Genomic DNA, 10,932 nt, shown 5'->3' with positions numbered 1-10,932 from the left:
CTGAGAAGATGTGTGGTTTTTAGCAGCTAAAGTTGCTAAGTAATCTGCCATTACATTTGTTTCTCTACAGCAACGAGTGATTTTTCATTCTATCAAATCCAAGAACAACAATAAATGCCACACTATTCCAATAAACCAAGAAGGTTTCTTTATTCTTTTTCCCTGGAAAACACTTCCATACAAAATACTTTGTAACGTTGACTGTGAAGTCATGAATATGGATAGGGAACCTCTAATAGTCTTCCTTAGAAGTCTCCCATTCCTTCGGAAGTTCTACTTACATAACAATTGACATGTCTTGATATTTAACAACATAACTCGACCGGCTTCCACTACAGAGGTTTAACTCACACAGAAATTTACTGTTTTGGTGTTCTTAGCTAATTTTAATGGCAGATCACACGAACAGGACAGAGCTGGCAACAACAACGATTAAGGATCTCCTTGAAGAAATCGTCAAGGAGATACTAGTAAGGTTTTCAGTCAATTCTCTTTTAAGATCTAAATGCATAAGCAGCTTCTGGTATGCTCTTGTAACCAATCCTGCTTTTCCCAAGTTGCACCATAATGGATCCTCACAAGATATATTGACAAAAACCTTCTTTGCATCACTGATTGCCTTAAAGTCTGGTCCTGCATTTCTGCGGATAGTGTTTTTGTTTTTGATTTTTCGGTAGAAGGGATGATACTTTTGTTGGTGTTCTTAGTATACAAATCTGTACGTTCAGAAATTTGGGTGGTGAAAGTACAGTAACTCTTGGGAGAATACGGTCCAGTCAATAAACGGTTACAATTACAATATCTTCAGGCCTTTTTATTCTAAGAGAAGTTACCAAGTGTGCATGCCCTGTATGGTTACCCTAATCAAAGAGCAGGAACAGTAAAATATGATGTGCCATTGCAGTCTGAGATTTGCACTGAGAGTCTTATACCACTCAATGGAAGATTTATTAGCTATGATTCCTTTTTTCCCTACAATCATTAGCTCTATTTTTAATGCTTGAGATTGATACAACAAGATCTACTTCTGGTTTTCTAAGATCGGTCACAACACAGGCACCAGCAATCTTCCCAGCAATGGTAACCAAAACACAAGTGTGTACTAGGTGTTAATAATTTGAAACATAATTCTGAACCAACATTGCAATTCATAAAATGCGAATTCTAGGTGTACACCAAAGTCCCACAAATCAGTTAAATATTCAATGTAAGACACTGCTAACACAATTTCTTAGCATATTCAACTACAATCATTGATATAGGCTACTTACCGCTTGCCTGCAATGCAAGATCCACACTGCTAGATGAAAAACAATCATGGCAGACACTAAGGAAATGTTCTATCTCAAGGAACATACTTCATCAAGTTAAAAGCACGAAATATAGAGAGGGAGAGAGAGAAGGCAACAACTTCTACCATATTTAGAGAAAAAACATAGAATAAAACGGACTAAAATGTAAGAAAACTTCTGGTCTATAAAACTTGTTCTGCAATGAAGAAATAAAAAGATCTCTACTTTTACATTAAGAGCATAAGATGAAGGAGAACTAGCTATCCTGTCAAATTTCACACAGCTAACAAGTTTTGTTTTCACCTGATTCAGTAATTTCATTCTAAAGCTCCAACCCTTTCAACAGACTAAATACCAGAAAGCACACCAGTGGTGCATACGAACAATTCTATCTTACTTTTGTTGTCCTTCCATGAATTGCCTATACATTTCCAACTCAGCCTTCAATCCCCGTATCACTTCATCTTTTTCAGCAACATCAGCCTTCAATCCACATATCACTTCATCTTTTTCAGCAACAACAATTTGCAATCCACTGATCTCTTCTGTCAGTTCAGCCCCTATCTGCTTCCAAATCTGTAACTCATTCTGCAACTCGTCATTCTCAAGAGCATATGACTTGATACGCACTGTTGCTGTCCCATACTTCTGTTTTGGAGTAAATCCAACTCCGCACATGCGCACACGACCATGAGTATCTTCACCTACCCTAGTGCTGAAGATCTTTTCTTGCACGGTATTGTCCCCACGTACTTCTTCAGGTTTTTCGTTAAGGTCTTCTTCCATCTTGACCTAAATTTGACGATACACAAACGTGTTAATACTGAATTTGCAATAGTGATTCTTTTTATTAGATTATTAAACTTACAATTGTTTCAGCAGCTGCAGGGTCTGCAGGAGATCCATCTTCCTTTGAATGAGTGACCTTGTACAATACCATACGAGAGGGAGGCACTTCATCTGGGTGTTCTTGACGCTAAAAAAGAAATAAATTTGTGACAGAATATTAGTAGGATCCTAGCCCAAGTGAACTTTTCCATACACAGCATTTATAATTGAAAATAATTTTACCATCCTCTCTCGGATAACAGCAAAAGAAGTTGTTCCTGTAGTATGAATTGATTTCAGTTTGCCCCTATGATTGGCATTACGTTCCGACAGAACCTACCATTGTGCCAAATAAATACAATTAGATGGAAATATAATATGAAACTACTGACACAATCCATTGTTTTATTCCATAGCTAAATATTAGGTGCTATACCTGAGTACTCTCTTGACTCCATCTCTCAAGTAGCACGTTCCATTGTTCAAGTGGAACACGCTTATCCAGATGAGCCAGTCTCTCTTCATTTGTGGGATATTTTTTAAACACTTTGACCTTCAGCCCATGCTTAAATTCCCTCCAGCACTTACTCAGTTTAGTAGCCACCCATTTTTTACGGTTCTCGGGGAGATTGAATTTCTCCTGCAAACAAAGACAAGGTTGATAGAAAAAATAAAAAACAAAAAAAAGAAGAAGAATAAGCAACAAATGTTATAGCGCAATACAGAGATGTTATTAATCCTTTTGTTAAATATTACATAAATCTTATCGACGGCAGCATCTTTTAGAAATCGGGGAATTTTCTTCCAACTTATATATGTTACAGGTAGCAAGTGTGCCTCTCGAGCTTTAACCCCTATCCATGTCATCAGTCGTGCAGTTTGCTTATTGCAAGGCTGGCCATGATTATCTATTTTTATGTTTATTTTTTGTCCATTGGGTAACGATTCAATGTTCTTTCCCCATGTTGGTCCTCTTGTATTCCTTTTAGCACCTGCAACATTAAGCATTAGTTAAATACAATATTGACCACTTCATTTAATCCATAGAAATATGAATAATGACATTAATGTCTTACCTCTACGCCTTGTGCTCCCACTCTCATCATTACTCATTGTCTGAGTACCTTTTTAACAAGAACGAGTAACCTTAGTGCAATTACAACACAATGAAAATTTGTAATTGTAAAATCAAGAAGTAATTGTATAATATTGCAAACATATTCATAATTAACCATTATTGATCAGTCAACTGGGCATATTGTCATCATCTAAACTTTTAATTCCATTGTTTAATTCAACTGGGGTCTAAACTCCATCTTGGACCTAGTCCTTGCAGAGCATGCACCACTTTTGGCTCATAAAGTTGCATATTTTGAATATGTTGAATTGTCATCTGTGTTTGCCTGATTTGAAGCACCGTTTTCCTCACCTTTCCAAGTCATGTTTATCTCTAATCTTGATAGTTAGGTCAACATGCCACTTTGACATTCGGGGATTTGACACATAGATGATAGAACAATTGTTCTACTTCTAAGAGAAGGATGAACATCTAATTAAATATTCACATTTTATCCACTATATTTCCAGTGAATAAAATTGTAGAAGTGTAAAAAGAGCTCATATTTCTCCACTTCCATCACAGGATGAGCACAATCCCACTAAAATAGTATTCCTTAAAGATCCTCCAAATACTCCAATTCTATCACTTGTTTTAATATACCATAATAGATATTCTGAGTTTCTCTATTAAACTAGTGCACCCTACTACGAACTGAAAACTGATCCCATAATATTATATCCATTTAACTTTTTTTCTTCAGAAATTCCCGCTAGTGTTTGGTGCCGGTCCCAAGCCCGAGTAAAGAAGGAGGGTTGGTGTGTTAGGTCGGCAACTGACACCAAAAAGAAATCTAACCAAACCCTTTTCATAGATTCGACCTTATATGATAAACGCTATGCTAGGGCGTCCCCGACAAAAGAAGTGACGCGCTACATTGTGGCCTAGGTGTAGTGATAAATGGGCAAGGGTTAGCTAGGGAGTCCCCTATAAGCGATATGTTGCATTGGCACCCGGATGTTGTGATAAGTAGGCAACGGTTCCCGCGTTGTGGACGAGTGTGGGTAAAGAAGCTAGTTCAAAAACGTAGGATTAGATTGGCATCTTGGAACATAGGATCTTTAATAGGTAAGAGCTTAGAATTGATAGATGTTATGAGGAAAAGAAGGATTAATATAGCTTGCATTCAAGAGACTAGATGGAAGAGAAAAAAAGCTAAAGAGTTTGATGACTTTAAACTTTGGTATAGTGGGGATAAAACTAATAAAAATGGAGTAAGGTATAAAAGGCTAAAGTTTTAAGAGTTTGATGACTAGATGGAAGAGAAAAAATGGAAAAAGGAGCTAAAGTGGTTGGCTGAAAGTCTAAAAGTTAGAATTTTGAGAAAATTGTGGATGGATTAATGCCAAGAATTCATAAAGGAGAAAAGATTATCATAGGAAGTGATCGAAATCGACATTTTGGAAAAGATCAAAGAGGCCATGAGAGTGTACATAGATGATATGGTTTTGGGGAGAGGAATGAGGATGGGATCTTAATTTAGATTTTGTTGTTGCTTTTGATCTATCTATTGTAAATACTTACTTCAAAAAGAGATAGAAGCATTTAATTACCTTCAAAAGAGGACATCATAGAAGCAAAATAGATTTCTCCCTAACTAGAAGGATTGATAGATTGTTAAACAAGGATTGCAAGGTGATACCAAGGAAAGCTTAACTGCACAACATAGACTTGTGGTCTTGGATATGTGTCTAACCCCAAAAACTCATAAAAGGTGTAAGGTTAACTATCCCAAGATAAGATGGTAGATTTTGAAGGGAGAGTGCTTAAAATCCTTCACTAATAAAATAGTCAAATAAAGAAAGTGGGATTTTGAGGGGGACACTAATGCGATGTGGAATGAGATGGCTATGTGTATCAAGAAGGTGGTTAAAGATGTCCTAGGTGAATCAAAAGAAAAGCTCCATTCTTATAGAGAGACTTGGTGGTGGGATAGTGAATTTCAAGCTGCCATTAGGAATAAGAAAGCTAGTTTTAAGACATGGCAAAAGAACAAAGGATGTTGAAGATCTTCAAAGGTATAGGTTGGTTAGAAATGAAGCTAAAATAAATTGTGGGAAAAGCAAGCGAAAAGAAATATGAAGAGTTATACAATAAGTTGGGCATGAAGGAAGGGGAAAAATCTATTTATAAGATAGTCAAAATAAGGAATAGGAAGAGTAGAGATCTTGACCATATTGGATGTAATAAAAATATAGATGGTAAAATACTAGTATGTGATAAGGAGTAAGGACATTAAGAAAAGTGGGGAAATCTATTTATTTAATCTACTAAATGAACATACTCAAGTGATTCGGATGATTACACCGTTCACCACGGCACTAATTTTCGAACATATATACGGAGAATTTCCTATGGCCGAAGTAAAAGAAGCACTAAAGAGGATGAAACGAGGCAATACACAAGGTCCTAATGAAATCCCAATATGTATGTGACCAAGAACAGCTAATTACATTTATAGAGAGCGTAGACTCTTGAACAAAAATAAGAAACTGCTAAATTGAAGGACAAATTTCCTCCCATCTCTACCTAACTCAATGGCCCATCTTTGTGACTTTGAATGGTCTTTTGAAGCTGGAAATTGCTGATCAGCCTATCTTAGACAATATAAACATATTGGTGGCCTTAGATTGATGAAAAAACAATTGCAAATGTGAGATACATTTTTGCACTAAGTTTGAAACTATTGCTTTGAAGAAGTGAAGATATAGACTTATAAAACATAAAATACCCATACAACAACAATAGGCCCTATCCCAACTAAATGGGGTAGACTATATGGATACTAGCCTTCCAATGAACTCTATTTGAGGCCATACTGGACACAAGCCCTAAACTATGCATATCCAATCTCACCACTTCTCTTAAGGTTATCTTAGGTATGTCCCTCATTCTTTTAATTCCATCAATTGGACAAGCACTTCTCCATAAAAGGTATTTAAAGGCCTCTATAAAATGGGCCACCTCAATTGACTTTGTTGAAGCTTATGATGTATCAAGCTCCTCCTAGACCAACTCCAATATGATCATTTATTACCTTATCCTTCCTAGCTTTTGCCACTCATCCATCTTAGCATCATCATTTCTGTTTCACTGAGTTTATCTATATGTCGCTTCATAATAGCCCATCACTTTGCATCATACATCATAGTTTGTCGTATGATGGTCCTATAGAATTTTAGTTTGAACTCTAGAGGAATACGTCGATCACATAAGACCAAACGTAGCACTCCACTTCATCTCCCCTATTTCAATTCTTTGGGAAACATCATCCTCTATGTCATCTTTTCTATTTATTGTTGAAGTATACGTAGGATCAATGAGTTGTTTTACTCTTCACGTGAATAGTAATGTGAATAGTATTATGCTAGTGGTGCTTGTTTCCTATGTTTAAATATGCTATTGTACTTTCTATTCTAGTTTAGGAGTTTTGCTACACAAGTTTTGAGAGTTTCTAGAAAGCATAGTTTCTATTTTCTATTAGTTCCCACGTATACTTCAACATTTATGCTTAAGCCAAGGTACCTAAAATAATCGCTTCGTGGAATCTCCTCTATAGGATTCACCACGTCATCATCCATCCTATCACAACGAAAGTTGTACAGTAGATCTTGTTAGAATTTCAACACCTACAATCAGCTTAGGGATTGAAAGAAAACTTAGAAAATAAGAAGAATAGAAGAAAACTGAAGAAGAAAAGAAGAAGGGAGAGAACTTGCATGTATATTTTGACTCTACCCTGGTGCTTTATTTATAATGTAAAATCAAGTCTAAGTTTGGAAAAGTTTCCTACTGAATTACACCAAAAAGGAAAATTACATATCACATTGCATCTCCCAAATGTACTAAAAATGAAACTATCTTAAGGAAATTACTTGTCAACCAAGCAATAAAAAAATTAAAAAGTAAACAAAATAGAAAGTAAACCAAGAAAGTTAGAAACCCTAGTTTTTCAAAACTTATGCACTAAGACTGCTTCTCCAAAATAAAAACTTGTGCAACTTGTGCAAGTTATTGTAATTCTCAACACTCCCCCTCAAGCTGGAATATAAATAAAGAAAACATCATCTTGGATGATAAGAATAAACTTGAAAGGCAACATCAATCTTGAACCATGAAACAATAGTAGATGCCAATAAACACTGAGAGAACTTCACCAAAGAGGTAGTCAACATCATCCTAAAAAAAACTTTAATTCTTCATGTCAAACGAATCATCCAATAATAAGAATCAATCGACGATCCATAAGTATAGCAGCATCAAAGGCATTTTGAGAATCTCCACAGTAATAGATAAAAATTACAACTCCGATGTCCATATATAACATTTTACAAGAAGGCAAAGTAGTAGGCAAAGGTATGGGTAGATAGAAGGCAGTATTGGTTACTATGGACCAAATAGGTAGGTACAAGGTAGTATAGGTTATTGCGGACCAAGTAGGTAAGGTAGTATGGATTACTACGAACCAAGTAGGTAGATTAAAGTAGTATGGCTTGCTAGAGACCAAGTAGGTAGGTAAAGGTAATATAAGTTACTATGGACCAAATAAGTAGATTAAGGTAGTATAGGTTATTACAGACCAAGTAGATAGGTAAAGATAGTATGGGTTACTACAAACCAAGTAAGTAGGCTAAAGTAGTATAGATTACTATGAACCAAGTAGGTAGGTAAAACTAATATAAATTATCATAGACCAAGTAGTAGGTAGAGGTAGTATAGGTTACTACTGACCAAGTAAGTAAAGGTAGCTAAATAGATGGGTGTTACTGTAGAATACCATTTCCCAAGGATAAAAATCTTCACAAATAATACTTTTAAAAAGACTTGAGTAGATAAAGACTAAAGCTCCAATCTCCACCTCACACATAGCATTACATGTGGACAAATAATGATGACAAATTACCAATATCTCAAAGTCTAAATTAAGGAACCACTTGGGTATTTGAAGGGACCATGTTATTTGATGAATCCAAGTACAAGAACTTCTAATCATTACAGCAAAAAATTCTGAACCACCAACATCAACTCAAACAGGGCAGTAGCAAAAGTAACAGATCACTTAGTAGTAAAGGAAGCACCAACCAATATCAAAGGAAGAGCGATAAGTAGTAGTATGTCCTAGAGATCCAAAAATAGCAAATTAACTCAAAGGAAATTATTGTAGAATTAATGATCATTAATATAATATTCCATCTACCAAAAGATAACACCATTGAATTCGATTCTGGTAGACAGAGAAGCAAGGAAAAACAGGACTGCAGTTGATTTAGACTTAGGGCAGCAATAAAATGTAAAAATTAATTTTTCCAAAGACCTGTATCACCCGAAACAAACAATGGTAGCAAGAGGGAAGCAATACGGTATCAACAGATTTTATTTTATTTTATTCCAAAAGCAATCAATGAAAAAGGGCAGCAATGTATAACTGGCAAAATTCAATAGAGCATCCACAAAAATTTTCAAAATAGAAAAGTTAAATAAAATAAGGGAACCAATGGTGTATCTTGTAGCAGAATCAAATATGGCATTAGCAATACTTTTGAGACATAAAACCAATTGAAGAGTGGTAGTAGTTAAAGAAATCACATGAAACAAATTTTTTCTAGGTAATAAATGCAATACACAGAAGCATAACATAGTTTATTGGAAGCAAAATAGATATTTAGGCTGGCGAAGAGCTATAGCAGGTTAACAGGTCCTCCTGTATCTTGAAAACTTCACTAATTTCTAGATTTTAAAATAGTGGTAATAGTAGGTATGTATATCACTTCATGAATTGTGAAAAAGGATCTAATATATCATTAATGCAATAGGGGTGGTTGTGCACTAGGTAGAAAAAAAAAATAGAGAAAAATTAAGTAGTCAAGAGAGAAGATAAATCGCTAAGCCGATTAACCCCCTCTGATACCATGTTAGAATTTTAGCACCTGCAATCAGCTTAGAGTAATGGTAATAGCAGATATGTAGATAACTTCATGAATTGTGAAGAAGGATCTAATATATCATTAATGCAACAAGGGGTGGTTGTGCACTAGGTAGGGGGGGGGAAAAAAAAAGAAGAAGAAAAATTGAGTAGTCAAAAGAGAAGAAACAATCCCTAAGCCGATTAGCCCCTCTGATACCATGTTAGAATTTCAGCACTTGCAATCAACTTAGAAAGAACTTAGAAAGAAGAAGAATAGATGAAGATTGAAGAAGAAGAGAAGAAGAAGGGAGAGAGCTAGCATGTATATCTTGGCTCTCCCCTAGTACTTCATTTATAATGTAAAATTAAGTCCTAGTTTAGGAAAGTTTCCTAAACTGAGTTACAGTAAAAAGAAAAATTACACATTGCATTGAATCTCTCAAATCTACTAAAAAGGAAACTACCTTAGGAGATTACTTGTAAACCAAGCAATAAAAAAGTTAGAAAGTAAGCAAAATAGAAAATAACCAAAATAAAATTTGTGCACCAAGACTACTTTTCCAAATAGAAACTTTTGCAACTTGTGCACCAAGGTTTTTGTAATTCTCAACGGATATTTTTTCTTTATTGTACTTAGTTTAAAATCTTTTGATTCCAAAGCTGCTCTCCAATATTCCTGACTTAGTACTAATTCCTACTTGTGCCTCATCTACCAGAACAATATCATCAACAAAAAGCATATACCAAAGAACCTCATCTTGAATGTCTTTGGTTAAATCATCCATCATACGAGCAAATAAATGCGGGCTCAAAGTTGATCCTTGGTGTAGCTCAACTTTGATGTAACCACCAAATTAGGGCCAGCCTTCAGGATCCTTAGGTTGAATTCAGCAGTAAACAGGCTTTTAAACACACTACTATTAGACCTTCTAGGGCAATTTAGTGGTGGAAAACAGCTGTTTAAATGCTTAAACACCAAGTGGTTGGAGGAATTTGTCTTGTAAACCCTACAGCTAAGGGAGTCTATGGTGATGGAGGAAGAGGTACAGGGTTCAGCATGTAGGTTTAGGGTTAGGGTTATGGTAAAATTCAACCTGAATTTTTCTGTTTTACCGTCTAGGTTTAATTCCAGAATTCTAGGGTTTAACTAATTAAAGTTTCTCAAATTCTAGGGTTTCTAAGGAAGAAGCTCAGGTTAGGGTTCAAAGGTAAGGGATTTCTAAAATATGAATGAAACTAAGATTAGGGTTCCTAGGATTTTAAGAAAACAGGGAAATTAGGGTTTACTAGGGTTTACTAGGGTTTAGGGTGAAAGGATAGAGCTGAGATAGGGAAGGGGAAAGGGAATCTGGTTCCTAAAGGCTGTAGGGTTTGAGTAAGGGCTTAGGGAAATCTAAAGTTAGAACTTGGGCAAAATTTTGGGTTTAGAAAACTAAGCATCCTTATGCAGCTGCAAAGGGAAAAAGAAGAAGAAGAAGAATTGGAAGAGAGAAAAGGCTGGGGAATGGAAGGGAACTAGGGGAATAGGGCTGGAAGGGGTGGGGAAATATGCTGCAGGGATTGGGGAAGGGGGAAGAGTTTGTGATAGGGGTGGGGCTGGGATTAGAAGTGACTAAGGCTTAGGGGCTGGGGAAGGGTTGGGAGTAGAAGAAGGAAGAGAGGGAAGGTACGGATGGGGGCTTGAAGAACTAGAATTCTGCAAAATTTGATAAGCAATCACACATAATCGCAGGCTTTCCCTCGTAGGGAAGAACCCACGACTCCACTCCTCAATATCCTTCAAAACTCAA

General features: G+C 36.0%; 1 protein-coding gene across 1 annotated transcript in view; it reads right to left on the bottom strand.

Annotated features, from left to right (window-relative positions):
* Nucleotides 1–1,402: 1,402 nt before the first annotated feature.
* The window catches only part of LOC149002630 (uncharacterized), a 28,125-nt gene continuing 18,595 nt past the window's right edge, over nucleotides 1,403–10,932 (bottom strand). The window contains exons 2-7 of the mRNA XM_089138479.1: nucleotides 3,197–3,244; nucleotides 2,877–3,112; nucleotides 2,557–2,760; nucleotides 2,364–2,456; nucleotides 2,161–2,268; nucleotides 1,403–2,084 (exon numbers count right to left, since the gene is read on the bottom strand). Coding sequence (XP_088994605.1) covers nucleotides 1,686–2,084; nucleotides 2,161–2,268; nucleotides 2,364–2,456; nucleotides 2,557–2,760; nucleotides 2,877–3,112; nucleotides 3,197–3,233 — 1,077 coding nt within the window. The 5' untranslated portion in view covers nucleotides 3,234–3,244 and the 3' untranslated portion in view covers nucleotides 1,403–1,685. The remainder of the gene's footprint in view (nucleotides 2,085–2,160; nucleotides 2,269–2,363; nucleotides 2,457–2,556; nucleotides 2,761–2,876; nucleotides 3,113–3,196; nucleotides 3,245–10,932) is intronic.

This window comes from Hakea prostrata, chromosome 10 (genome assembly GCF_041222555.1).
Source record: "Hakea prostrata isolate BN-2017 chromosome 10, UWA_Hpros_2, whole genome shotgun sequence".
NCBI classification, from domain to species: Eukaryota; Viridiplantae; Streptophyta; class Magnoliopsida; order Proteales; family Proteaceae; genus Hakea; species Hakea prostrata.
Note: the sequence above shows the minus strand (reverse complement) of the source record. Positions and strands in the feature narration are given on the sequence as shown.